Source organism: Trifolium pratense, linkage group LG4, assembly GCF_020283565.1.
Source record: "Trifolium pratense cultivar HEN17-A07 linkage group LG4, ARS_RC_1.1, whole genome shotgun sequence".
In the NCBI taxonomy this organism is placed as follows: Eukaryota; Viridiplantae; Streptophyta; class Magnoliopsida; order Fabales; family Fabaceae; genus Trifolium; species Trifolium pratense.
In genome coordinates this window covers 15425222-15452524 of record NC_060062.1, presented here as the reverse complement: position 1 = coordinate 15452524, position 27303 = coordinate 15425222, and the positions used below count along the sequence as shown (strand labels likewise).

Sequence of the window (27303 nt, the reverse complement as noted above, 5' to 3'; positions counted from 1 at the left end):
TATAATAAATAAACAAAATCACAGTAATTATTGAAAATTTACGCATATAAATAAAGGAATCAAAGTTCAAATTATGATCACATAAATTCGACCTAAAAACTTGATCGTTTTACCAATTGAGTTAAAATTTCATCATTTTTTTAATATTTTTTTTGTTTATTCATCATTTTAGTTTTATATTTTCTGATCTATAGATATAATTTTCAATTTAAAAAACTTAAAGAAATTTGTCCAACCAAGAATTTGAAGCAAACATAAAAAAAAACCAAGAATTTGAAGCATTTTCTTTTATGTGTTGACTTGAATAATGATTTAATAAGTTGGAAGGTGGTGCAAGTGCAACAATGTATATGTAAATTAAATATTTATAGTTTAATAAAAAAATTTAAATATTTATAGTTTATTTTTTGTATATAAATAAATATCGATGTATATGTAAATAAAATATTTATATTTTATTTTTCTTATATAAATAAATAAATATCGTTAAAAATAAATAATATAAAATAAAAAAATGATCTCTCTAAAATTAAAGGTTAAATCCAGTTTTAACTCTCTAAATTTTATAATTGTTTAATTTTGACCCTCATATTTTAATTGCTTAATTTTAACCACCAAATTTCAATTGCTAAACTTTGATCTTCCAAATTTACCTTTTTTACATTTTGCTTTACAATGGTAGGTGATATTTCCCGAGGGCGTATACGTAATTGGCATGACAAAGTGAAGTCTACTTGCCACAAAAAAAAAAAAACACAAGGAAAAAGCGCGGGAAAATCCACGAACATTAATTCGCCACAAGGTTTGGGGGTTTCTCTTCTATTCGAGATTAACAGTAGCGCCAAATCACAACTTCATTCCAAAGAACTAATCAGAGATTTTCCGATCTCATACCAAATCATGAACTCCGATGGCCGGAAATGGGACCGGAAAGACAACCGAATTTCCAAGAAGCAGAAACTAATCAACACCGCCGAAGAAGAACTCGAAGCAAAACTAGGGTTTGATATTTTCTCAGAAGGAGAAAAACGACTTGGATGGTTACTCACTTTTTCATCCGTAAGTATCAAATTCTTGTTGCGTGCTTTCTAGATTCATAAATTAGTGTTTTTCTTTAGTTATACTGCTGAATTGATGAACCTCGTAGTTGCTTATTGTGATAATCGATTAGGTATGAATGAAATGAAATTGTTTTTAATGTAGCTTCTTCTGTTACTTCCATAAATTATAGAAAAATTGTAGTACTTTAACTGTTAATTACTTATTAATTTTGTTACTTGTGCATTTCTTGTTGCGTTACAGGTAGTATAATTTACTAATTACATTCATGTTCGTGCTTCTAAGTATCTTATTTACTATTATTTATTGGTTAAGTAGCCTAGTAGCTAGACTTGCACACTTTGAATGTGGAGAAGTGGGGAATTTGGGGTTTGAACCTTGGTCCCTGCAAATAATGTCCCTGGTAGCTACCAATTGAGCTACACTTACGGAACATCGTATGTTGCTACTCTAATGTTACATCGTGTCTTGCTACTCTAATGTTGAAAGTATTTAATTGATATATGTACCGATAGTGTAAAATACTGTCAATCAATTGTAATTGTGGGATAGTTAAAAATATTTGACTTTAATGGTATTTATCTACCTAAAAAGTCATATAAATGATGGTTTAGTGATTGGTTGATGGTGTAAAATGTGTTACATCAACGGTGCATCAAAATTAATCTCTTATTGAAATATAACATTATATGCTAATTCGTTTTGCTGCGTTTTTCCTTGGATTAGAGTTGTTTTTTTCAGTTTTTAATTATGAAGTCACAATAAGTTGGTTTGATGTAATACTTTTTTTGGAACGGACTTATACGTGCTTTACTATGCTTTGCAGTCGTCTTATGAGGATGAGGATACCCGCAAAGCCTATAGCTGCGTTGATCTTTACTTTGTCACACAGGTATTTTTTGGCTGAAATGCTTTTACTAGTTTTTCCATCAAAAGAGGGACTTGGTTTGTTAAATACGTTACTGATTGGAGTGTGCTTGCAGGATGGGTCCTCATTCAAGACAAAATACAGATTTCGCCCTTATTTCTACGTAGCTACAAAGGTGAGTGAGCACATTCGCATGCATATACAATGCTATGGGTCTAAGCTTGTTCTCTTGTGACTATCCAATCATATATGTTCATTGCTTTTACAAATTTATGCTGATTTGGTGTTTATTCTATGACAACCGCCACATTTACAATGCTAATTGTGATTATTGTAAATTTAATAGAATAAAATGGAGATGGATGTTGACGCATACCTGAGACGACGTTATGAAAGCCAGATTGCAGATATTAAAATCGTAGAAAAGGAAGATCTGGATCTTGTAAGAATTTTATGCATCTCTTATACAATTTTAGCATTGATAATCTGTTTTCTTGGATTTTATCATGTATTTGCTTGCTTCAAGAGATTAAGAAGGCTAAGTCAAAATGGTTCATGACACAGTTTGCATTTAAGTTTTCATTTTGCTTCAATCAATTAGGCCATGCATAGTTGCTTATTTTGTATCTCCTCATAAATGGACCCTGAATTATTTTCATGGTTCTGAACAGAAAAACCATTTGTCTGGATTGAGAAAGTCTTATTTAAAGCTTTCATTTGATACTGTGCAACAACTGATGACTGTGAGGAATGACCTGATGCATGTTGTTGAAAGAAACAAGGCGAAGTCTGATGCTGCAGAAGCCTATGAGTCCATATTAACGGGGAGAAGGTAAATCAAGTTTCACGGGCTAATAAATTTTTAGATTGAAGTTACTGCCTTTACCAATGTAATTTCATTTTTTAGTGCATATTATCTAAGTGGATTTTAACTTTAATTTGCAACCTGATCTGATCCTACCCCGCTTGTTGCTTAGCAGAGAACAGAAACTTCAAGACTTTTTAGATTGCATAATTGATCTTCGTGAATATGATGTTCCTTACCATGTTCGCTTTGCTATTGACAACGGTAAGTTTTTATGTTTATCCACTTGTTTTCAGTATATATTCAATTATCCCATCTTCAATTTCCATGTTATATCTATATTTATCATCATACTCTTAATCACATGTGACCCAGATATACGGTGTGGTCTGTGGTATGATGTTGGCGTGTCCAATGACGGGGTTACACTTGAGAGGAGAACAGATCTTCTGCAGCGTGCTGAAGTTCGTGTTTGTGCATTTGATATTGAAACCACAAAACTTCCATTGAAGTTTCCTGATGCTGACTATGATTCAATTATGATGATTTCATATATGGTAGATAGGCAAGGGTATTTAATCATAAATAGAGAGGCAAGTATTAATGGAAGGAGTTAATGTTTGAGCAATATCTATCATGCTGTTACTCTTCTATTATCACAAAGAAAATTGGAAAATACATGTTTCATCAGAAGTCTCTTATCTTTTGTTTTATGATGATTAATATTTCTTGATTGCTCTCTCTTTCTTTTCGCAAGTGTTTAATGTTATTCAGATCATTAACTTTCTAGTGGTTGTACGATTCCCAAACACCCCTACTCGGGGTGCACACAAGATTGATCTCAATACAATGTTGTGATTTTAATTAAAATTTAAGACGTACAATTAGAAATTGGTAATCCATTTAACTGCCAAATTGTGCATAAAATGCAGGCAAAGAATCAGTAGAATAGTTGTTCAAAAAAGAATCAGTAGAATAATAATAAATTATTTAACTCTTAACTCATTAAAAATAGTTGTTAATTGATCCTGTAGTTGTGTGTTCAGCAAATGCATTTTAAAGCATTAATCATTATCATAGGTTAGGCGGACCTTAAATAATAGTGTTGTTTTCCCCTGTTTTTTTTTTTTTTTTTTTTCAGTGTGTTGGGGATGATATAGAGGATTTAGAGTTCACTCCGAAACCAGAGTTTGAAGGGTATTTCAAAGTGACAAATGTTCAAAATGAGGTAATCATATAAGTGAATCTATAAATGATGGGTATATCATATGCACTTTTTCTTCTGAAAATCCAATCCCCCAAGTTGTTTTATAGTGATGATTTTCATTTTGTTCAGGTTTATTAATTTTTTTGGGTTTGTGGCCGATATTATTTGGCAGATTGAGCTTCTTAGATTGTGGTTTTCGCATATGCAAGAGGTGAAACCTGGCATTTATGTGACTTATAACGGTGATTTCTTTGATTGGCCATTCCTGGAACGACGGGCAGCCCATCACGGGTTGAAAATGAGTGATGTATGTTGCAAACCTTTTCCTTTTTTTTTTTGGCAGTTCTAGCTTTAATTATGTGGGTAAATAAGTAAAGTGTATGTTCTACCATGTATGCATAATTCTTTGTTTCTTTTCATTTTCATTAATAGCTTATCAACTTAAACGATATTAGAGATACTAGAGTAGCTCATATGTATTGCAAGTACAGTAGACTTTACATAGCGTAGCACTGCCCTGTAACTGACTGAACTAGTTAGTTATTGTTAGAGTCCCGCATTGGTTGAGAGATGACCTAAAAATATGTTTATAAGTAGGGGCAATCCTCACATTACAAGCCAGTTTTGTAGGGTTGAGTTAGGCCGAACACAAATTCTAAGATGGTATCAGAGCCTTCTCTAATATCCTTTGGGCCACCTACTATCAGTTTTCTGCTATCGGCTCACCCACCATTTATATCCATGTACCAAGCCCAATAGTGTTGGACGTGATGGGGTGTGTGAAAGAGTCCTGCATTGGTTTATAGATGACCTGGAAATATGTTTATAAGTGGGGGCAATCCTCACCTTACAAGCCGGTTTTGTAGGGTTGAGTTGGGCCCAACCCAAATTCTAAGAGTTATTGGACACTGTAAATAACATAGACAACACTTATAGGTTATAACAATTCTTGTAACTAACTCAAAGATATTGAAGGTTTAACAAATCTATAAATTGATCTATCTATGATTGTAAGATTTAGAATTTAAGAAATGAAAAGAATAGTTTCATAATTCTCTACGGACTGAACCAAGAGTTTATCGTTTTAACAAAGACATTGATTCTCATAGTATTTGAGGTTGGGTTCGACTTTGTTGTGCAATAGTTGTATATGTGTAGTCACTTTCTTTGCATATACATTATGGGACAAACCATGTATGTTTGAAATTTCATTTTTATATCCACTCTTTATTCTGAAGCATATTAATTCTGTTGTTTCCCTTTTAGCTTGTTAATCGACTATTTCTTTTATTTTTCTGTTATTATCGATCTTGCAGGAACTGGGGTTTCAATGTGACATGAATCAAGGGGAATGTCGTGCTAAATTTGCTCCCCATTTAGATTGTTTTGCATGGGTTAAACGTGACAGTTATCTTCCTCAGGGGAGCCAAGGCCTCAAGGTACAAAATTCACACTCACAAGTTCTCACTTGTTTAATAATTAACGAAACATTTTATTCAAACAATTAAACACTACCATTTCCAATGCGTTGACTTTACGCATTCCCATAAAAATTCTATAAAAAACTTACTATTTAAGGTCTTAAAGAGTGCCCCGGGGGCACTCATTAGCATTTGCCTAATTTATTTTAATAATGATTAGGGTCACTCTATTAATTGTCTATTTGTCTTTAACTAAATTTCTTTATGACACTTTTTTCTTTCTTTCAATTCATCCAAAAGAAAACTAGTCTTTTGTTGATATTCATGTCGGATTGTCGGACTTTCTTATTGTTTAACTTGCTTAGACATAGTTAGATATGGATTCCCCCCAAATATTGCAACATATTTTGCGAGTTCATATATTTAACATTTTCTTTATCAATTTAAGGATTGAATGTTGATAAATAAAACCACCCAAGACTTACATGTTATATTAAATAAAAGTATAAGTCACATGCTCATTAATTTATGTGTAACCAAGTTTTTCCTTTCTCCTTGTGATATTTTTCTTTGTTTTTATTTAGGCTGTAACAAAAGCCAAGTTAGGTTATGATCCAGAGGAGGTGAACCCTGAGGACATGGTACGATTTGCAAAGGAAAAACCTCAGGTATGAGTGATCAGGCGATGTCTCTTTTATTTGTTAAATTGGTTTTATATGGAGCACTAGGGGTAGAGCATTGTAAGCAGTACAAAGTTTTTGGTTTTTAAGTTGTCGTAAAGTATTTAGTATGAATAGTGGTCATTTGTATATTTGAATGTCTTTTTCTTTTCTTTTCTTCATGTTTGCACAACCTTCATGATTATGCTTAAATTAGGTGTTTTTTTAATCAACAACTGTTAGTATTGTTATTTTTTTATGCAGGAGGTGGGGCTCAAACCCTCAACCTCCTATCGCTCCCCCACCCCAACCACCCTTATATCCCTCTTGAACTAGTTGTTAATTAATTTGTCTATACAACTAAACTATATAAAAAGGGGATACGCACTTCTAGTGTAGTTTTTTCTTCCAATTTTACCCTTCATCTAAATTATTTTTCTATATACTATACAATGGGGATACCAACTTTTAGTGTAGCTTTTTCTCTTTCAATTTTACCCTTTATCTAAATTTATTTATAATTTTTCCCATTTTTACTCATTCAAATAATTGTTTTTTGACTTTTTTCTTTATATATATGAATAAATGGGATGCCAACTTTTGGTATAGCTCTGATTTTTTTCAAACTGTACCGTTTATCTAAACTATTTTACTTACAAAATTGCCCTTCCTTATTACCTAATCAAAGAGAAAAAAAGACGGGACGGAAAATTAAAGACTGAGAAATGCAAAGAGATAGACACTATAGTACCCGTTGAACACTAGTAGTAGTAGTGTATAATAAAGATACTCAATAACCGAATCTAATTTTGTTATAATGTTGATGGAACAATGTAACTACCCGAGTTCAAATCAGTTAGGATGCATTCCCCCTAAAAATACTCATTCCTTTGTAATCATTAATAAAGCTGTCCGTTAGAGACTCAATATAGAATTTTCTCTCTTCCTTTGTTTCCCTTTCCCTGTAATTCATAAATGGTATCATAGCCTATTCATTAGGCCACCCACTATACTTTCCACGCACCAAGCCCAATATTGCTGCCCGTGACGGATGGATGGTGACATAGTTGTCTCATCTTCCTAATATGATCTGATGCAATGCAATAGGTTGTGGTGGTTGAGCTTGTTGTCTGCTAATTTCTAGGGTCTTTGTGGTTTCTGACAAATATAGTGCTCAACTTTTCTTCCAAAAATAATAATGTAGTGCTCAACTTTGGGGTTATGTTTTGTATCCTTTTACGTAGTTAATGACATGCTGAAGTTTAATGATTGCTTTCTTTTTTAAAATGACAAGATCCATTTTAATGCCAAAAAAGTAAAGTAAAACAAGAATACCATATGTAGAGGAACTGTTTAGACCCTAAGTTTTTTATTGTTGGAAGTGAGCATTGTTTTTTCCTTAGGGTATGCCATACTATTGGAGTTTTCAATCTATATAGTTATGCATTTGGTTTATCATGCCTGCCATGAGATATCCTGTTCATTTTATGTTTTTTCTTCTTTGATTTGAATTGTTATTGCAGATGATGGCTTCCTATTCTGTTTCTGATGCAGTGTCAACATATTACCTATATACAACTTATGTTCATCCCTTTATTTTCTCTCTTGCCACTATCATACCCATGTCACCAGATGAGGTTTTGCGTAAAGGCAGTGGGACCCTCTGCGAAATGTTGCTTATGGTTCAGGTGTGCTCTTTGTCTTTGCATGTTTTTATTGAATTTGATTCTCTTTCTGTTTTGTTTTTCCCATTTCAAGGCCTTTACTTTCCATTTTATTTATTTCCACACGTATTACAGTCATACAAGGCTAATGTCATCTGCCCTAACAAGCACCAATCTGATGCGGAAAAGTTTTATAAGAATCATCTTCTTGAGAGTGAGACGTACATAGGTGGCCATGTTGAATGCCTAGAAAGTGGTGTATTTAGATCTGATATTCCATGTAGTTTTTCACTCGAGCCATCTGCCTTTGAGGTTTGTTGTTTCCATCTTTAATTACTACTTCACTAGTGATTGTGCACTCCTTCATTATAGAACTTACTGTTCATGCTTTATTATATTTTCTGTAAATATGCTTCACTAACCGTGGAGTGATGTGGTTCCAGCAATTGATCAACAACCTTGATCGAGATCTACAATATGCTATAAGAGTAGAGGGTAAGATGGATTTGGATTCTGTCTCAAACTATGATGAAGTGAAGAATTCTATCATGGAAAAGGTACTGATTATGATTTTTGGCTGGCTATTTTTTCATGCATGGTTAATTTCCTATAATCCTATCTAAATTTGTAACTTTATTGCTTGATCATATATTTTTGAAATCACTTTTTGTTATTTTGATATTATCACAGTGGCCCTGAATAGTACATTTGTTTTATGCGGTGAACAATTGAAAATTATAATATGCATATCATTAGGAGTTATCATCACTTATTTCTCTATGCATGCAGCTTGTAAAATTACGAGATGCCCCAATACGTGACGAATGCCCACTCATTTATCATTTGGATGTAGCTGCAATGTATCCAAATATAATTTTAACAAACCGACTTCAGGTATATTATGATGTTTGTATTTATAATATTGGTCTTTAGCAGAATATGCATGGTTTTCCAATGAAAATTTGTTAAGAGTATATGTATTACGGCTCACACTTTGTTGGGATCTTCAAGATCTTCTCCTTCTCATTTGGTTGCGATTCTTTTGATCTTCAATTCTGCCTTGTGTTATTCTGCATCATGTTTTGATTTTCAATTCATGCTTTATTAGATGAACTATGCAATAAGATTCATTCGCATTCCATTCACACACCAGGGCCAAGGCAATAATATAACTCAAAGCTGAACTAAGAAATTCAAGTGAAGGTGATTGTTCAGTCTCTTGCGCTGTGTTTGGCAAAAAGAAGAAAATGTGTAGAGAGAAAGAGGTGTGAGAGAAAGAGAAGAGAGAAAGATGTGAGAAATATTGTTTGGTTTGAGAGAAAGGGAAAAGAAAGACATGAAATAATTTTGTCCTTGGTTTGTTTTTAAAAATCAGATTATTTTTAAAATGACAAGAATGTCCTTGTTTGTTTGTTTGTTTTTTTTTTTTGACAATACCATGTTTGTTTTTAAAAATCCTGATCTATTTTATTCAAACGAAAAAGAAATCAATCTAACCTAGAAACTAAAATTAAATTATAAATTTTTAATCTTGATAAGAACATCTAGCTTGGATTCTTTTAGTTTGATGAGAATCATGAGATTGAGTCCTTATTGGTAGCGCAAGAAACTTGCATTGAGAAGTTCAAACACCACAAACAGTGGATGGGTGAGGGTAATAGAGACCCTGTGATTCAGATCCTGTTCTAATTGTCTTTCTGGATTCTGGTACTTCAGTCTTGTATAAAGAAAGAGCCAGAAGAAAATGTTATGGAACAGTTGAGAGAGCAAGTGTGTTTACTTATTGAAATCAAATTAAAAAAACCAGATATATATAACATATAATTTTAGGATAGAGATAGCAAAGGTGAAGCTTGACCAATACCAGTAACCTGTGCCTTATAACTGTTGGCAAGAGTAATGTTGTGAGGTATGTTAGGGGTAGAGAGCATTGGTTATTTGAAGGAGCTTAACTCTGGACAATAGGATCTTCACTCTATTATATTTTTTCCTTTGATTTCCAGAAATAATATACTCTTTCTTCTATTTTTACTCTGTTTCTTTTCATTTAATGTGTCTGTAATTCGGTTTCACATCAAAATATATGAAATATCTTGTAATATCTTAATATTGTGTTAGCATTTCCTGAATTATTTCATAGGAATAGTTTCTAATCTTAGAGTGTCTCTTAAGATTAGTTTCGTTAGTACTAAGCTATTACCATGATTTATTTCTCTATTCAATTATGAGTCTTGTATCCTTATAAATAGGAGTTAGCGCTTAGTATTTTGTATCAAGTTAATTAACAATCATGTTACACTATTATCATATTCAAAGTCCTCATTATTTCTCTTTCTTTCTTTCTTTCTTTCTTTCTTTCTTTCTTTTATCTTAAATCCGTAACTTCAACAATTTTCATTAAGTACAAGGGTGTGATAATCATTTTATGTAAAAAGTTGGTGATTATCATCTTAGCATTTTGTAGCCAAAAGTTTAATGTGGCTCAGTATTTTATATAAAAATATTGGGGGATAATTGAAAGATGTGTATGTTTTCTGCTTGTTCTGTTTCACTTTGACTTTTTGAGTTTAATCCTGGATTTTGAATTTGCAATGAATATAAATTTCCCATACCCTAAGACCTAACGGATTTTTTCATGATTGCAGCCTCCATCAATTGTTACAGATGAAATTTGCACTGCATGTGACTTTAACCGTCCAGGAAAGACTTGTCTACGCAAGCTTGAGTGGGTTTGGCGTGGATCAACATTCACGGCAAAGAAAAGGTATAATTTGCAAATTTTTTTGTTAATGTTGCTGCACCACAGATTGTTTTGCTCAAATATGTGAAAAATATAAGAAATGACTGACAAGTGTATTTATTTAAATCCTTTCAGTGACTATTATCATCTAAAGAAGCAAATTGAGTCAGAGTTTGTTGATGGGACAAATGAAAGGTCATCAAAATCTTTTCTTGACCTGCCCAAGGTCGAGCAACAAACAAGACTGAAAGATCGTTTAAAGAAATACTGCCAAAAGGTTAATGGCTGATTTATTGAACATTCCTTTTAAATAATGTATGGCATACTAAACCATAGTGGCTTCCTCAGGCATATAAACGGGTACTTGACAAGCCAGTTACCGAACTCCGTGAAGCTGGAATCTGCATGCGCGAAAATCCATTTTATGTTGACACTGTTCGCAGGTGCGTTAAGATCATTGAAGAGTAATTTTGTATAAAAAACTTACCCTTTCAATATCTAGTTTGAGCAGATGTCCATAGATGTTTATAATCCGTGGAACATATTTATTTACAGCTGATAGATTTAACTTGGTTTGTTTAACCCTTAAGAACCCCTTAGGTTTCTCTTGCACTATTTTTTGGTTGCTTGTCATACTAACCCAGGTTTTGTCCTATCTGGTTCAAGTTTCCGGGATAGGAGGTATGAATATAAAGGCCTTAACAAGGTTTGGAAGGGAAAACTATCAGAGGCTAAAGCCAGTGGAAATTCTATGAAGATCCAGGAAGCACAAGTATGAATGATATTAATAGGCTTGCTTGTTGATTCTTTCACAATTTACTCAATTTATTGTTAACAATATGTTACGGTGTTGGGATTTCATTTTTGATTATTTTATGCATCAGGACATGGTAGTGCTTTATGATTCTTTGCAACTTGCTCACAAGTGTATTCTTAATTCCTTTTATGGATACGTAATGCGCAAGTGAGTACTTTGACTTTCATATGTTCCTGAGTTTCATCATTGGGATTTCAATAAAATTTGCTGTTTTTTTTCTTTCTTAATCATCTTGAGCATCAATGTTTTTATTGCAGGGGTGCAAGATGGTACTCCATGGAAATGGCTGGTGTTGTCACATATACTGGTGCAAAAATAATTCAAAATGCTCGCTTGCTGGTAGAGAAAATAGGAAAACCACTTGAACTTGACACCGATGGTATCTGGTGTGCACTTCCTGGATCGTTTCCAGAAAATTTCACTTTTAAAACAATGTATGTTCCACGTTGTTACTTTATGTGGCTGTTTATGCATCCTATGCACACACACACACACGTATGGAGTCTGCAGTTGTCAATATCAGGTGTTAAATATGCATACTTATTGCAAATTTATTCAATCCAATTGCTAAATTGAAAATTATCATTAAACAGATCCATTTCACAAAATTGCATGCATATTTTTGAATTTATGCATTTTAGATAAAATAAGGAAAATAAATATGATTGTGGTGTAATATGGTATACTAAACTTTAGAGTAACTTGATACAAAAGACTAAACACTAGCACCTATTTATAGGGATACAAGCCTCCTACTTATAAATAAATAGGGAAATCAGGAAGTAGTTTAATTAAGTAATTAAAACTAATCTTAGGAAGTAGTTTAATTAAGATACTCTAAGATTACAAACTAATGATATTGGAGAAGGAGAAAAAGGTCCCTTAGTTGACCGCTTTGGCACAATAATGAGAGAACCAATATTTGGGAGGGATGTACAAGTAGGTGTATTCAAATCCAAACCGATCCAAAAATCGGTACAAGTTCTGTGTCATCTATTTCTTTGCCATACCAATTATATTCTTAGCTCAATGTCTCTCCCTTTTCTTTCTTTCAAGTGTTGACATGAGAATTTTCAATTTCACAGACTGATTGATAAAATTTATTATTTACAAAATAATTATTTAATCGAGTATGATATTGATAAGAGTTGCTTTTATAATAAATGGATCCACACACAGATAAAAACAGTGTTTGATGTTGTAATTTAATATTTCTATTTTAGCAGCATGAATGCTGTCTATTATAAGATAAACTTTGCTTAAGTTTTTATATAAAAAGATTGTTTAGGAAATTATTGACTGCCAAAATTAACGTCAATGATTTTGGTGGCTATTTGCTAATTAGTATAGTGGGATATACTAGTTAATCCCTCCAACATTACTATAATTACAGGTGTAGGCTGTAGGCAAATGTGCTTCGTCTTGCTTTTCACTCTGCCTATATTTCAAAAAGTTTTTTTTCCTCTCTTTTTAAGCTTTCAACAATTTCAAATGCCATCCTTAGAATTTTTTAGATGCTTACTCATATTGTTATGTATTTCAGAGACTCAAAAAGGAAGTTGACAATCTCATACCCTTGTGTTATGCTTAATGTTGACGTGGCAATAAATAATACAAACGATCAGTACCAGGTGAGCTTGTAATTTTATTCGTAAATGATTTAATTCACAATATGACTCAAGTACGTCTGCTTCTTTGTTTTAAACTAAGTAGTCTTCAGTTACCTTGATTTTACATGTCATTACATCATTTTTTCTATTTCCAATTTTCTGACAGACACTCACAGATCCAAATAGGAAAACTTATACAACTCATAGTGAATGCTCTATTGAATTTGAGGTGGATGGACCATACAAGGTAAAATGGAGTAGCAATTTGAGATTAAATATTATCCTGAGTTTCAATATATTTAAATGAATTGTACGGTTTTCTTTGATGTAGGCAATGATCATACCTGCTTCCAAGGAGGAAGGAATTTTAATTAAGAAGCGATATGCTGTTTTTAATGATGATGGATCCCTTGCGGAGCTGAAAGGTTTTGAGATCAAGCGCAGAGGTGAACTGAAGCTAATCAAAGTTTTCCAGGTATTTTCTTTATAAACTCATTTCAGGCTATATTTTTATTCTATGTGGGAATTGTGTTTTTCCCGGTATTGTTCAATGTTCAGGTCCTTTTTAATTGTTATTTACTATGTTCTTAACACAAAGTTAGAGTGATCAGTTGAAGTTGTTGTTTTTCAACAGGCCGAGCTTTTTGAGAACTTTCTCCATGGCTCAACCTTGAAGGAATGCTATTCAGAAGTTGCTTATGTGGCAAACCGCTGGCTCGATCTTCTTGATGTATGCTAAAGATCTATGGCTTAATGTCTATTGTAATTGTAGTATTACGGGCTTTAAGATATATTTTTTTCTCTCAAATTAGTTAGTTGAAAATACTGACGGCCTCTTCCAGATTCCTTTTTTTTGTGTCCTTATTATATAAATTCTTCTTGTTGTGCAGAACCAAGGAAAGGATATTGCAGATAGTGAGTTGCTTGATTATATATCAGAATCAAGTACCATGAGCAAGTCTTTAGCTGATTATGGTCAGCAGAAGTCTTGTGCTGTTACCACCGCTAAACGTCTTGCTGACTTTCTTGGTGATACAATGGTCAAAGATAAAGGTCTTCGATGTCAGTACATAGTAGCAAGTGAACCTAAGGTGTGATCTATGACTAATTTGGAAATTTCATGAATCACATTTGTTTCATTCATCGAAATAATCTGCTTGTTTATTGCTTAATGACTATCATCTAAAGACCATTGTCTTTGCAGGGAACACCTGTAAGTGAGCGTGCTGTTCCTGTGGCAATATTTCAAACTGATGCTGGTAACTTTCTTATTTTTTAAGGAACAAATAGCTATTTATTCTTGTTTACATTTTAAATAAGAAAGTGTATGCATAATTTTTGCAGAAGTAATGAAGTTCTATGTCCGAAAATGGTGCAAGGTCTCATCAGATGTTGGCATTCGCTCTATAATTGACTGGTCCTATTACAAGCAGCGGCTTGGTTCTGCAATTCAGAAAATTATCACTATTCCTGCTGCAATGCAAAAGGTTTGTTAATTTTTTCTTTCTGAATTTCGAAATAAACCATTTTTGTCTGTTCTAATGATTTATGATGAGTTTAACGCGTGCAGGTTGCAAATCCTGTCCCTAGGGTTGTTCATCCTGATTGGTTGCATAAGAAGGTCCGTGAGAAGGAGGACAAGTTTCGCCAAAGAAAAATAGATGATACCTTTAAGTCAATGAACAAGAATGAGAGCACAAAAAAGCATAATGATTCTAATGGCATGGAGGATGAGATTGTTAATGACATGGAGGACTTTGGAAACAGGGGGAGGAGTTCTACATCTGGACCTAGACCAATTATACGGCATTACAAAGCTAACCATGAACAACATTCAGAGAAGTTCAATGGTCAAGAAGATACAGAGAAGCATATTGGCAGTAGCAACATAGATCAGCCACTTTCAGTGTCACAACAAGATGAAATATGCGAAAATGTTGATAGAATTGTAGATTATCAAGGATGGCTTCAAATAAAAAAGAGAAAGTGGAAAAGTATGCTGGGAAAGAGAAAGAAGCAAAGGTATGGTTCTCTTTGCTACGTAAATATTAAATTTTATGCATCAATGTTTAGGTAGTTCGTTGGAGTGGATCTCATTCAAAGTGTAAGTCCCAAAAGATAATCATAGATTATTTGAAAGAAAGAGATAAAATGATTTAAATTAACGTCTGCTGGATGTTTTACTGAAGATGAATTTGTTTGCTGTGCTTTTATTTGATAAACTAATTATTTGATAATCAATAAGGGAAACAGAGACAATAGTTCAAAAGGGGCTTTTGGCCAAATTAATAAGTTTGCATTCCCATACTGGGCATTTGCTTTGTTTTGGAGTAAGCCTGATCAAAGTCTCGTGTATGCATCTTGAGAATTGATTATTACTATTTCAAAGTTTTGGAGAAATCAAAATGGGATACTCATAAATGGTTACACAAAATTTTCTTTCAAGGAAGCACGGCCACCAGCAAAAGGGCAATTCTTAATTGTTTGTGTTACTGATTGTACAACCTGCCTGCCATTTTTTGCCCTATTCATTGAACATTTGTTACTGGATGAAAATCTGACTGTAATGATAGATGTGTTTCATCAATGTGATTTATATGTATGAGCTCCCAAATATATTATTGATTGGTATTAAGGATGAGCTTTGGTTTTCTCAGATTGGAGAATTCAAAGAGATCTGATCATTTAAATGGCAGTCTTGAACAATCTAATGGTAAGATGAATCACGGCAAAACTAATGTCAGTTCATATTTTAGAAGGAACGAGGTAGTCCTAACACGGTGCCACTGGCAGGTAATGTTTAATTTTGCAGTAGTCAGATTTACATTGTGACTATCATGATTTTGAAATTTTCCTGTTTGAATATTCGTGTGATTCAGATAATACAGCTAGTCCACAGTTCACAAGTTGGCCAATTTTTTGCTTGGGTGGTTGTTGATGGGATTATGCTCAAGATTCCTATTTCTGTTCCTAGAGTCTTTTACCTTAACTCCAGATCACAAAATGAAGAGTTTTCTGGCAAACGTGTCAACAAGACTCTTCCTCATGGAAGACATAGTTATAATCTGTATGAGGTACTGGTGGTGTTATTACTCCCCCCTCCCCCCTCCAACATTTTTTGAAAGATTTTCCGATGATTTTTCCCCCCTTTTTCAGTTGATGGTATTAATGTTGGTTTGAAAATTTTGTAGGTCACAATTAATGAAGAGCAATATAAAGAAGAAAGCAAAAAACTTGCCGCTCTTCTAGCAGATCCTGATGTTGAGGTCCACGCACTTAATGATTATCAATATATATATATATATATATATATATATATATATATATATATATATATATATATATATATATATATATATATATATATGCGCGTTCTGTACTTCTTTTCTATGTGGACAATTTGTTGCATCACCTATAATTTTGTGATATGACATGCCATCAATTCTTGCTCTAACTAATAGTTAGACATAATCTAATAATAGGGCTGTCTTAATTATTTGTTGCTTTTGGGGGCTGAGGGTTAAAATTAATCTATTCTAGATGCCATTTGTTCTGGCCTTGGATAAATGATTCTGTTGAGTGAGAGAAAACTAGAAAGGAATATGGTGAAACCGTGTGTTTTAACTACACAACAGAGTCAATTAGATACATGCTCAAAGCAGTAATTAATTACAAAATATAAATATATGACACACTTCCTATTTACGTGATATACTATGCCTATGCAATAAATACAAAGATCATGATATATTTTCAACAAATTCCAGTAGACTGCTTCTTTTTTGAATATGTCAAGGTGGTGAATATGCCTCTTCATTCTAAATTTTCCTGGCTTAAAGTCTCTTTCATTTTGATACAGGTTTAGCTTATTTTGATAGGCAATTGAATATATATATTTTCATTGTGTAAAGGTAAAACTTATTCATAATTGACTGGTAAAATCCGCAATATAAAATATGAGCCAGCATTTTTTTTTTGAATGAGCTGAGATCGAACCCGAGACCTCTAGCATATTACCCAAACCCCTCACCACTAGACCAAACCTAGTGGCTTTGAGCCAGCATTTTTTTAACCCATAATAACCTGTTCTCACCTAGGATGAGAAAGAGCTTTACCATCAACTACAGTCGTTGCTTGATTTCTTGCCACAAAATTTCTTTCAGTATGATGGTCATTCTAGCTAAGCTAAATTTCTAGCGATTCTTGCCGACTTCACCAACATATATGATTTTTGTTCCCAATCTTTATTTTTTAGTTGCGGAGAAATGCATTATTTTTTTTATAACGAGCTAAAGCTTAATAAACTTTAGCTTGAGGGGGAGTGTTAAAATATAGGATGATATCTCATAATATCTTATAATATTGTTCATTTCCTTGGATCAGTATCTATCTTAGAGCATCTTAGATTATCTCTTAGGATTAGTTTCCACATTTCTTAGTTATTATCATGATTTGTTTCCATATTCTCCTATTTATTTCGGATTAGGAGTCTTATAACCCTATTAATAGGGGTTGGTGTTTAGTCATTTGTATCAAATCATTATCAATCATATTTCTTGTTATTCTTTTCTGTATTTTATCTAAAACCCATAGCAACTTATTTACATCATTTGTAGCAAAATGCACCCTTCACATCTTGTTATTATTTTTATGTCTGCTCTCAAGTAGGTTATTTTGGTTCATCGAAGAGCTAATATTACCAGCTTTCCTTCCAATTTATCAAATATATATGATTGGTGCAGTTATATTGAATTTAACTTGGAGGATGCAATTTTTATGCCAGGGAATATATGAAACCAAGGTGCCACTGGATTTTAACGCTATAGTCCAGCTTGGTTGTGTTTGTAAGGTGGATAAAACTGGTAAAAAGCGTAGCCTACAAGAGCCATGGAATTTGAGTGAATTGCACATGAAGACAACGACAGAATGTGCTTATCTTGAACAATCAATATCTTTTTTTTACTTATACCATAGGTAAGTGTGCCCTAATATCTACGTAATTTTTGGATAAAAATAAAAGTTGCATTTGCTTTGAAGATGGATTTCATTCCTTTGTTGTGCTTTGCATAATATCTTTGAAGGAAATTGTTTTATATTCAACATTCTATTATTAATTTCAGCATCTCAGAGGGACGAGCTATATATGTTGGATATTTTCCCGGGTCACAAGCAATAACTTTTGTGGTAGTTAATCCCTACCAAAACAAGGACTTATCACCAATGTTTCTCGAAAGACAATTTCGTGATGCGTGCAGAACTTTGTCTATTGAGCCACCTCTGAGGAATAACATTAATTTTAAGGTAACTCTGCCACATTTCCCCTATCATATTTTTCTTAAAAAATTTTCTTCACTTAAGTGTCTATTTATATACTTTTTTTTTTGTTGACAAAAGTCTATTTATATACTTATTTTCATGTTCATGTGTATAATTACATCCTACATTCAGGTGGAATATGTTGCACTTGTCAGGGATGCTGAAACAGTAATGCAAAGCGCAATAAATGATCACAGGTATTTTCTTAATTTTTTTGTCTTAGTTTGCAACAATGCTATCTGAAGCACATAAAGTTTTTGATCCTTACATTCAAGAAAGTAGCACAACTTAGGTTTTCTTTCAACATATATGACCATGCCTTTCTATTTTGTATAGACGGTTTTAATTGCTTAGCGCAAATAAGGTTAAACGTATGCACCCTAATTTTTTTTTTTTGGGAGTTCATTATAATCTTTACATGAGTAGGAAAATTTATTGCCATATGAAAGCAACGTCGATGCATTACTGTGGTGGTTGATATTTGACAAATCTTCTTTCCAGCATTACTACATATCAAATATATAATTAGTCATTACTCCCTCTGTTCCTTTTTAAGTGTTGCTTTTTACCATTGCACACATGCCAATGCATAACTTTGATCACTAATATCTTTAATTATCTATTATAAAAATTATGGAAATTTTATATTTTGAAAATATTCGTCGAGACAAATTGAACAATATATTTATGGTCAATTTGTCCATAAATATAAAATTTTGTTAAATTGTTAACATCTTAGTATCAGTGAAGTTCATCAAATAGTGTTCAAAAGAAGATTAAGAGAGATAACTGCTTGAATTTTTAACTAAGCTCAGTCGCGATGATAATTATAAGATTTTGATGTTTTCTTACCTGATTTTTTTCCCCTAGTACCCCAGCTCTAAAGGTTACAAATATAAAAATCATTTTTCTATTTTCATCCTTTGGACTGAATTATTTTGCTCTACTTTGATAATCTTGTTAATAGGAGTGAACATCATGGGCCTATGGTTGCTGTCATCGAATGCCCAGATGTTCAACTATTAAAACAAGGCATTCGAGTTCTAGATGATTTTCCATGCCTGAGTATTCCTTCTAATGCACGTGATAGTCAATATCAGGTAATTTGATCTGAATCTGCTAGTCCATATCAATCTTGTTTGTATGTAAACATCTTTTATGCTTTTAAATATACTTGATTTTGGTTTTAGATACTTGGATGGCAACAAGTTGCTGCTAAACTTGGAATGCAACGTTGTGCGGCCTCGGTCCAGTGGCTAACTGAGAGAATTGCTCTATCCAGATATGCCCATGTAAGCTCTCGAAATCTTTGGTAAAACTACAAAAAAGAAGGATTATTTATTAAAATAAATTTAATTTTAGGTACACCACACTGAATAAAAGAAGATAATCATGCCAAAGTGTTATTTTTTTTGTTGGTGAATCCATGTACTTTAATTATTGCCTTTTCTATTATTACTAGATGCTTCTTTTTTTTAATCTTTTTTCCTTAATTCAAAGAAGAGAATTTATTGTACTCTCAATATTTAAACCATCCTTTGGTTGAGGAGTAAAGTATAACATTCATCTGCTATTAGGTTTCCACTATTAGGCCAATAGGCCGTCCACCATTTATATCCATACGCCAAGCCCCAATAGTGTTGGACGTGAGAAGTGTGTGTCATGAGTCCTACATTGGATGAGAGATGACCAAAAGATGTGTTTATAAGTGGGCACAATTATCACCTTACAAGCTGGTTTTATAAGGTTGAGTTAGACCCTGTTAAGAGTCCCGCATTGGATAACAGATGACCTGAAGATTTATTTATAAGTGAAGACAAACCTCACCTTACAAGCTGATATTGTAACGTTGAGTTACACTCAACCTAAATTCTAAGATAGTATCACAGCCTCTCCAAGATCTATTGAGCCACTAGCTATCAGGTTTCTGCTATCGGGCCACCCACCATTTTTATCTACGCACAGAGCGTCGAAGCCCGATAGTGCTGGGAGTGAAAGTGTGTTGAAAATATGTTTATAAGTGGAGGTCACCTTATTAGCTGGTTTCGTATGATTGAACTCAAATTTTATTATTACTCCAATTTTTCTGTTTGTATGCATGACATATTATATGCTGTAGTTTGAAAAGGAGTGTTTTGTATTTTATTATTTTTATGGACCGATTTAGTTTCCTTAGATAAACAAGATTTTTAGCTGTAGTCTTTCTAGCTTCTGACTCTTGGAGATTCTTTTTCATGTTCAGCTTGTGTATATATGTTTGTTTACAATCATGAAATAATCCACGTATTAGATTTTCATCAGTTTCAACAATATGCTTTTTAATTTCTTTTGCAGGTACCACTGGGGAACTTTGAATTTGACTGGCTTATGTTTACAGTGGATACATTCTTTTCTAGAGCATTGCGTGATAATCAACAGGTTCTTGTTTTATATGATTTTGTGATCTTGAATCTGAATATTATAAACAACTGAAACTTACTGCCCTTTCTTCGTTTGTAATGTTTTATACCTTTACCAGAACCATATGATTTGTCTTTCACAACAGAAGTATGGGTGTATCTTTAATTCTTTATACTTTAGGGTAGCGTTAAACCCAACAAAATAAAAAATCATTACAACCCCATTACCATTTGTATCTTAATAAGATGTTCATCATCCAGGTGCTTTGGATATCTAATGATGGTTTTCCAGATTTGGGTGGCAACAATGGTGAAGAAAACTGTTTTTTAGATGAGGTCTGTTTTATGACCCAACCTTTTGCTGGCCTTTAATGTTTTCATGCTGATCATTCTACTTTGTTAGGCAATTTTTATGGTTGCTGTTATTATTATTTTTGTTGTTGTTATTATTATTATTATTTATTATTATTATTAATTTATTATTATTATGGAAGAAAATGCCCAACAACGTGCTGTACTTTTTTTACCCATAACTAGCTTTTGATTAATGACACATTTGAACATCTCCAATGGTGCAACCACTTTGAGTTCTTATCTCACCATTAAGTGGGTTCAACTGTGTCACATAACTTTTAAGCCAAATACTCATTTGTACTCTAAGTATAAGCAATTGCTGAACTCAACAAGTAACTCTCGTTGGAGTTGCTTTAATTGAATAACCACTCCAGCTTTTATTTATACTTTTACTTTTTTATGATGCAGAAGCTGCTTTTTATAACATGACCACAGTTAAAACATTCTTATTTTAATTGAATAACCACTCCAGATTGGTCCACCAGTTCTAGTTACAATTTGGTATTAAGTTAAATATCCACTCTCTAATTCAATTATCAGATTTTAAACTGTTATTCAAATGGTAAGCAGATTTATAGTAGAGGGGGTTAAACTTTGGTACAATATCAACTGGGAATGACTTTCCCTTATTTTTAGTCACTATGTGATTGTTGTAGCCTAAAATTTGAGGGTTGCTTGAAAACAATGACGTCCCACCAAAGTTTATTAAAATAAGGAAAAACCTTTATAACAAATTATGATCTTCGAAACCAAATTTTGGGTTTCGAAGTAACTTTAATTAATTTTGCAAAAATCATGTTAAATTCAAAATATTTATTTTCTCCTTATCATTAAATGTAGATTAAAATTCAATTTTTAAATGAAAATGCTTTATTTGGCATTATGCTATTTAGCATGCTCATGTCTGGAACTCCTGAATTTGACTGCCATGCTATTTGGAAATAGGTGCACCAATCTGTTTGTACGTTTCCTGGAGCTTATAGAAAAGTTACTGTGGAGCTAAAGGTTCGATAGTTTGAAATTACTTTCACCAATTTAGTCATGCTTTTGCAACTCAATGGGTAGTTTTATTTATTTATTTATTTATTTGCAGATACACCACCTGGCTGTAGATGCCCTTTTAAAATGCAACCAAGTTAATGAAATGGAAGGAGGTGCTTTGTTAGGATTGGATCATGAATTTGATTCTGAAGCATTTCCTGTGAATGGTCAGAATGGCTTTGATGAGTCTACTTCATGCACATATGCGTTTCGAGTCCTAAAACATTTGATCCAGCGGTGCCTTTCAGATGCAGTCACATCTGGAAATGTTTTTGCCGATGCAATATTGCAACATCTGTATAGATGGCTTTGCAGGTTTTTACTATTCTCATTTGTTTACCACTGCTAGAATATTATGTCTATAATATTCTAACAACCACCCTATGTTTTATTTGTATAATTACTGCATTTCTTTTTCATTGCAGCCCTCAATCAAAACTTCATGATCCCGCTCTCCACCAGTTACTCCACAAGGTAAACAATTATATGTTGAAACATATGGTATGATGCTCTGAGATGGTACAACAGTTTCTTACTTCTTCCTATTGGCCCTGATTAATTAACTTAATTGTGATTTATATATTTGAGGTTAAACATCCATATTAATTGTGCCGCTTGTCTTTTGATTCCATTGATATTTATAGGTCATGCACAAGGTCTTCGCGTTGTTGTTGGCAGAGTTCCGCAAGTTGGGTGCAACAATTGTTTTTGCAAACTTCTCGAAGATTATTATAGACACTGGAAAATTTGATTTGTCTACAGCCAAAGCATACTGTGATAGTTTGTTAAGAACTATACAATCTAGGTCGGTCTTGCAGAAGCCACAAAAATTATAACATTTTTCTTTTATTGTTTAAATAATCTTGTAATCTTTGGGATAATTTAACTCAAGAATAACATAAGTTGGAAATTTTCTCAACTGTATTTAAGTATGGAAATTATACATTTTTTTAATTGAATAATATAAGTTGTGGTGAACGAATTGCAAGCCTTTTCTTATATCTTTTTAATCAAATTAGCATTTAATGGACTTTAAAAGTGGTTTATCTTGCTCTATTAACTCTTTGTATTGCATATTATGTAGAGACCTATTCGAGTGGATTGAGCTTGAACCACTGCAGTTTTGGTGCTCATTGCTATTCATGGACCAGGTTTGGTCTTGCTTTGTTTTTCCCCTGTTGGTTTTTGGTTGGAAGATACTATTTAGGTCCTTAATTTATTTATAAAGCTTTTGTGAATTGCCTTTAGACTTGTCTGGGGACTAGTTTGTCATAGATATTTATAAATGAGAACAGGTTTGTCAGGCACTTTTTAAAAATAGAATTGAACTAGGAAATTCAATAATGTGAGGTGAACGTAGAACTCTTAACCTATACACCCAGTGGGTATAGCATTACAACAGCTTACTATATACTCTTATATGCAAATATTTCAAGTTAGGAACTCATGTTTATACGTAAAAAAAAGATCTCATGTTCTATATTAAACGCTCTATGTTGGTGACCAAATTGATGAATCAATTCACCGTGAACATCAATATTTTACCATATACTCCTATGAAACTTTAATGTAGTTTCTTCAGGCTATTTAAAATGGATTTAGTTATGCAATCTTGCCATCACTTGAGTTTTCCTTTATTTACTCCAAACCTTCATGCAATAATATATTGCTTAAACTATCGTTTTTTTCTCTCTTCTAGTATAACTACGGTGGAATACCAGCAAAGTCTGATGAAGCCATGGATGATGAGTCTCAAGTTGACATAATATCAAGTTGGAATATTGCCGAATACTTGCCAAAAAAAATCCAAGTAAGTTACCTAGTATGAATTTTAACTCGAATAAAGAACTAAATGCAATGGGAAGATCGACTCAATGGATTTCAAAGGTTATTCATTTAAAACAGGCACTATTTTGCATGCTTGATGTCTGAGTTTCTTTGGTTATATTGTGGTGTTTTCTGCAGGACCATTATGTTTTCATAGTTTCTCAATTCATGTATATTCCTTGGAACTATGCACGAAAACAAGCAGCAATCAGGGCTTCAGTGCTGAGTGGAGACTCCTGCACCCCATCAATTAATATTGGAGCAGCAGAGGCTTTCGAATCAGAAATAACTGAATATATTAAAGAGCAGGTATGACAATGGCAGCATATGGAGTTGAAGTGGCACAGTTTCTTGATTTAAATTATTAATGAATTCTTACATTTTGCGTTCTACTCAACAGATTAGCTCTTACTTCACTGACAAACTCCTTGGAGTTGTTCGTGATATTGTTCTTCATATGAAGGGGATGGGCAGATCAGAAAATGATCCGAGTACATCATCTGGCCTTCCTCAACTTGCGGGTGATCTCCATAGAGGAGATGCAGCCTTGGAGTTTATCAAGCATGTCTGTGCCGTCCTTGCCCTCGACCAAAGTGTGCAGCATGATGTTCATGTAATACTTTTTTTCTCAAATTGTCATGTAATTCAAGAGTTCTCCTCTTGGCCGAACTCATCTAAAGAACTCCTTTAGCCGTAGGTGTGGAATAATCCTCTAGCTCAAACTTACATATTCTTTTAGGAAATGCTGTAGATCATATAATCTTCAAAAGCGTCTAAACGTTTACACTGAAGGCCTATTTACAGACCCCCACTAAGGCAAACAACTTAATGACCTTTCGTATTCTAAGCTAGAATAAGATAATCCAAAATTTGAATAAAATCCTAAATCCTAAATAAGACTAAAACATTCCCAAATTTAAAACCCTATTTACGGATATAAAACCCAAAATAAAATTATAAAGTGGGTCTTGCAATCTACATCATTATAATTAATATATTTAATTAATATATTATACACTTTTGGCTCTTCTGCATTATGGTCTTATGTTTGAATACTTGTATGTCTAGAAGTCTATAACATATTTATTTGTAATATGCATGTATTATTCACAGAGATTGAAGAGATTATTCTGTTTGAGTTATTGATAGTTGTTTGATTCTTGTGTTGGCATTTGACACGGTGAAAACCGAGTTTCTAAGTTTTCATATTTTTAGAATTCTGCATGTTTTTTGGGATTACTTTGAAGTCAAAACGAACAACTATAACATACTGGATTTGCATTGCCTTATTTGTTTCATTGTTGTGATAGAAAATACCTAACGGTACTACAAATAAGTACCGCCACTGCTGATTGCGTACTTCACTTTTGCACATAAAAGAAATTTCATCCTAAATAAACATTTATAAGATATTTAAGACATGTTGCTTAGAATGTGAAGAACAAAGCTGAATTTGAGCATTGCTTAATTCTTAATCCCCGGCCCAATGAAGAAACAAGATAAAGTAGAAGTGATATAGCTAGCTTGCATGCATTGCTTTAATAGTTTAAGTGAAGGGCTTATATTTTCATTGGCCGTTGAACTTCTATATATCTTGGTGAACGAAGTGATAGTTCTGATTGTGTCTTTCATGTGGCAGGTCATGAGGAAAAATTTATTAAAATATGTTCGTGTCAGGGAGTTTGCTCCAGAAGCAGAGTTTCACGATCCTTGTCATTCCTTCACATTACCTAATGTTATCTGCAGGTAAGAATTTATAGGTTTTTGACTATTAAATGAATGATAAAGAATACAACAGATTTGTTTAAATTTTTTGGAATATCAATGGCATTGGTAGTTCATGTTTAATATTTTTTATTCAATGGAAATCATTAACTGATTATAATATCAGTGAATGTTTTGAACTATTTGGGGCCCAGATTTGTAATTTGTGTGAATTTCTTTGCTTAAGAAAGATTATAGGTAAAATAATCAATTTGAAATTAACTGTGAAGGTGAAGGCATTTTCACATTGCACCCTTTCTTACAACTCAAGGCATTTTCATATCACCTCATCGCACAGTTGTATCTTTTTTTTTTGCTTTGGAATTTATAATTTTGTTTAATAATGGCCGGCCATTAACTTTCATAATATTATCATTAGTTGGACTCTTAGTGATGATGCTTTTGTCGTCTTCGTATATGTTGGATACAACAAAGTTATTCATGGTCTATAAAACAACACTTCCATAATCACACTTTGTCCTTTCTTTTCTGGGCCAGCTATTGTAATGACTGCAGAGATTTGGACTTGTGCCGTGATCCGACTTTATTGACCGAAGAGTGGCATTGTGCTGTACCTCAGTGTGGCCAGCCTTATGACCGTGAGGTGATGGAGAATGCTCTTCTTCAGATTGCACGACAAAGGGAGCGGCAATACCACTTGCAAGATCTTGTTTGTGTCAGGTGCAATCAGGTGAAAGCTGCACATTTGGCTGAGCAATGTGCATGTGCAGGCTCATTTAAGTGCAAGGAAGATGCAACAGAATTTCGCAAAAAGATGCACGTTATCTTCAACATAGCTTCTCGTCAGAAATTTCAACTTCTTCAAGAATGTACCTCCTGGATGTTAGAACTCAATATTTAAGGAATTGTCTAGGTTAGGACTAAACAAAACTTTAAGATGTGCAATTTAATATTATCAGTGTAGATAGCAGATCCCTGCAACTTGCTCGGAGTCAAAAGCAACGAGTGAGCTGGCCTGCTTTGTTGTTGATCAATCATGTACAGTGTGCCTAACTACTGCAATCAATTCTTTTATTCTACATGTATATATGAAATATTATTTTGATCAATTAGTTTGATTTATGCCCCTTTTTTTTTTCAACTTATAAGACATTATTTAGCAAAATTTGAACAAATTGTCCTTCTCAAGCGTTTACTGTGATGTAGTGCAGATTAGGAAAGCATGAAGTTTTAATCTAGGACTTTATGCCTACTATTTAAATCCATCACCATTATAGACCAATTATAGTGGCTTACCCCTTTTATTTAACTAACATGGGTACTGTTTGGACCTGTATTTATTGCATCTAGGGTTATTGCTATTAGTTAGTTAGCACAAAAGTAACTATTAAAAAATTAGTTAATCTGTGTAAAAAAAATTAAGTTAATCTAGACGGTTTAATTGGTTGAATTGTGAATTGGCATTGTTAATGGTTCAGTTATTTAAACAATTCAACTATGACCCTGTTTTGTTCGAATAATTTAAAGCAGATGAATCCTGATTTGAAGGTTTTGTGAGTTCGGATGTCCGGTTCTTTTTATAAAAATATTAGTCACTCTTAATAAGCACTTGTTTTGAGTCAGATTAGTTGCGTGACTTTTTAATAAGTATTTATTTAGAGTAGTTTTAAATTTAATTCTTCCACTTTGATGGCATCTATTTCAGATGAATATACTTTTATAGAAGCAATGACATAGAAGCAATCTTTCAAAAGACAAGTAGTAACTGTAATTTCACATGCTTCTTAGCAC

At 33.1% G+C, this 27303-nt stretch overlaps 1 protein-coding gene across 1 annotated transcript; it reads left to right on the top strand.

The window, feature by feature from the left end:
• The first annotated feature begins 788 nt into the window (after positions 1–788).
• LOC123923582 (DNA polymerase epsilon catalytic subunit A-like) lies at positions 789–26632 on the top strand. The gene is made up of 49 exons (XM_045976277.1): positions 789–1059; positions 1886–1951; positions 2043–2102; positions 2274–2369; positions 2599–2759; positions 2908–2996; positions 3108–3325; positions 3874–3960; positions 4112–4246; positions 5256–5378; positions 5945–6028; positions 7543–7707; positions 7819–7995; positions 8127–8240; positions 8473–8577; positions 10329–10447; positions 10559–10700; positions 10772–10866; positions 11090–11195; positions 11308–11387; positions 11498–11674; positions 12784–12871; positions 13017–13097; positions 13182–13325; positions 13485–13580; positions 13741–13941; positions 14055–14109; positions 14195–14337; positions 14421–14872; positions 15508–15643; positions 15730–15924; positions 16042–16116; positions 17634–17824; positions 17971–18151; positions 18299–18363; positions 19134–19266; positions 19357–19458; positions 20501–20584; positions 20827–20901; positions 21865–21924; positions 22013–22275; positions 22386–22434; positions 22605–22765; positions 23045–23111; positions 23660–23770; positions 23926–24096; positions 24188–24400; positions 25427–25533; positions 26050–26632. Exons 1-49 carry the CDS (start codon positions 901–903, stop codon positions 26411–26413), a joined length of 6621 nt encoding a protein of 2206 aa, XP_045832233.1. The 5' UTR covers positions 789–900; the 3' UTR covers positions 26414–26632.
• Positions 26633–27303: the final 671 nt, after the last annotated feature.

Coding starts and splice junctions, on each gene's coding strand:
- LOC123923582 (XM_045976277.1), top strand. CDS start 901: ATGAACTCCGATGGCCGGAAATGGGACCGGAAAGACAACCGAATTTCC. Junction 2,370..2,598: donor AAAAGGAAGATCTGGATCTT/GTAAGAATTTTA, acceptor GGTTCTGAACAG/AAAAACCATTTGTCTGGATT. Junction 16,117..17,633: donor TAGCAGATCCTGATGTTGAG/GTCCACGCACTT, acceptor TTTTTATGCCAG/GGAATATATGAAACCAAGGT.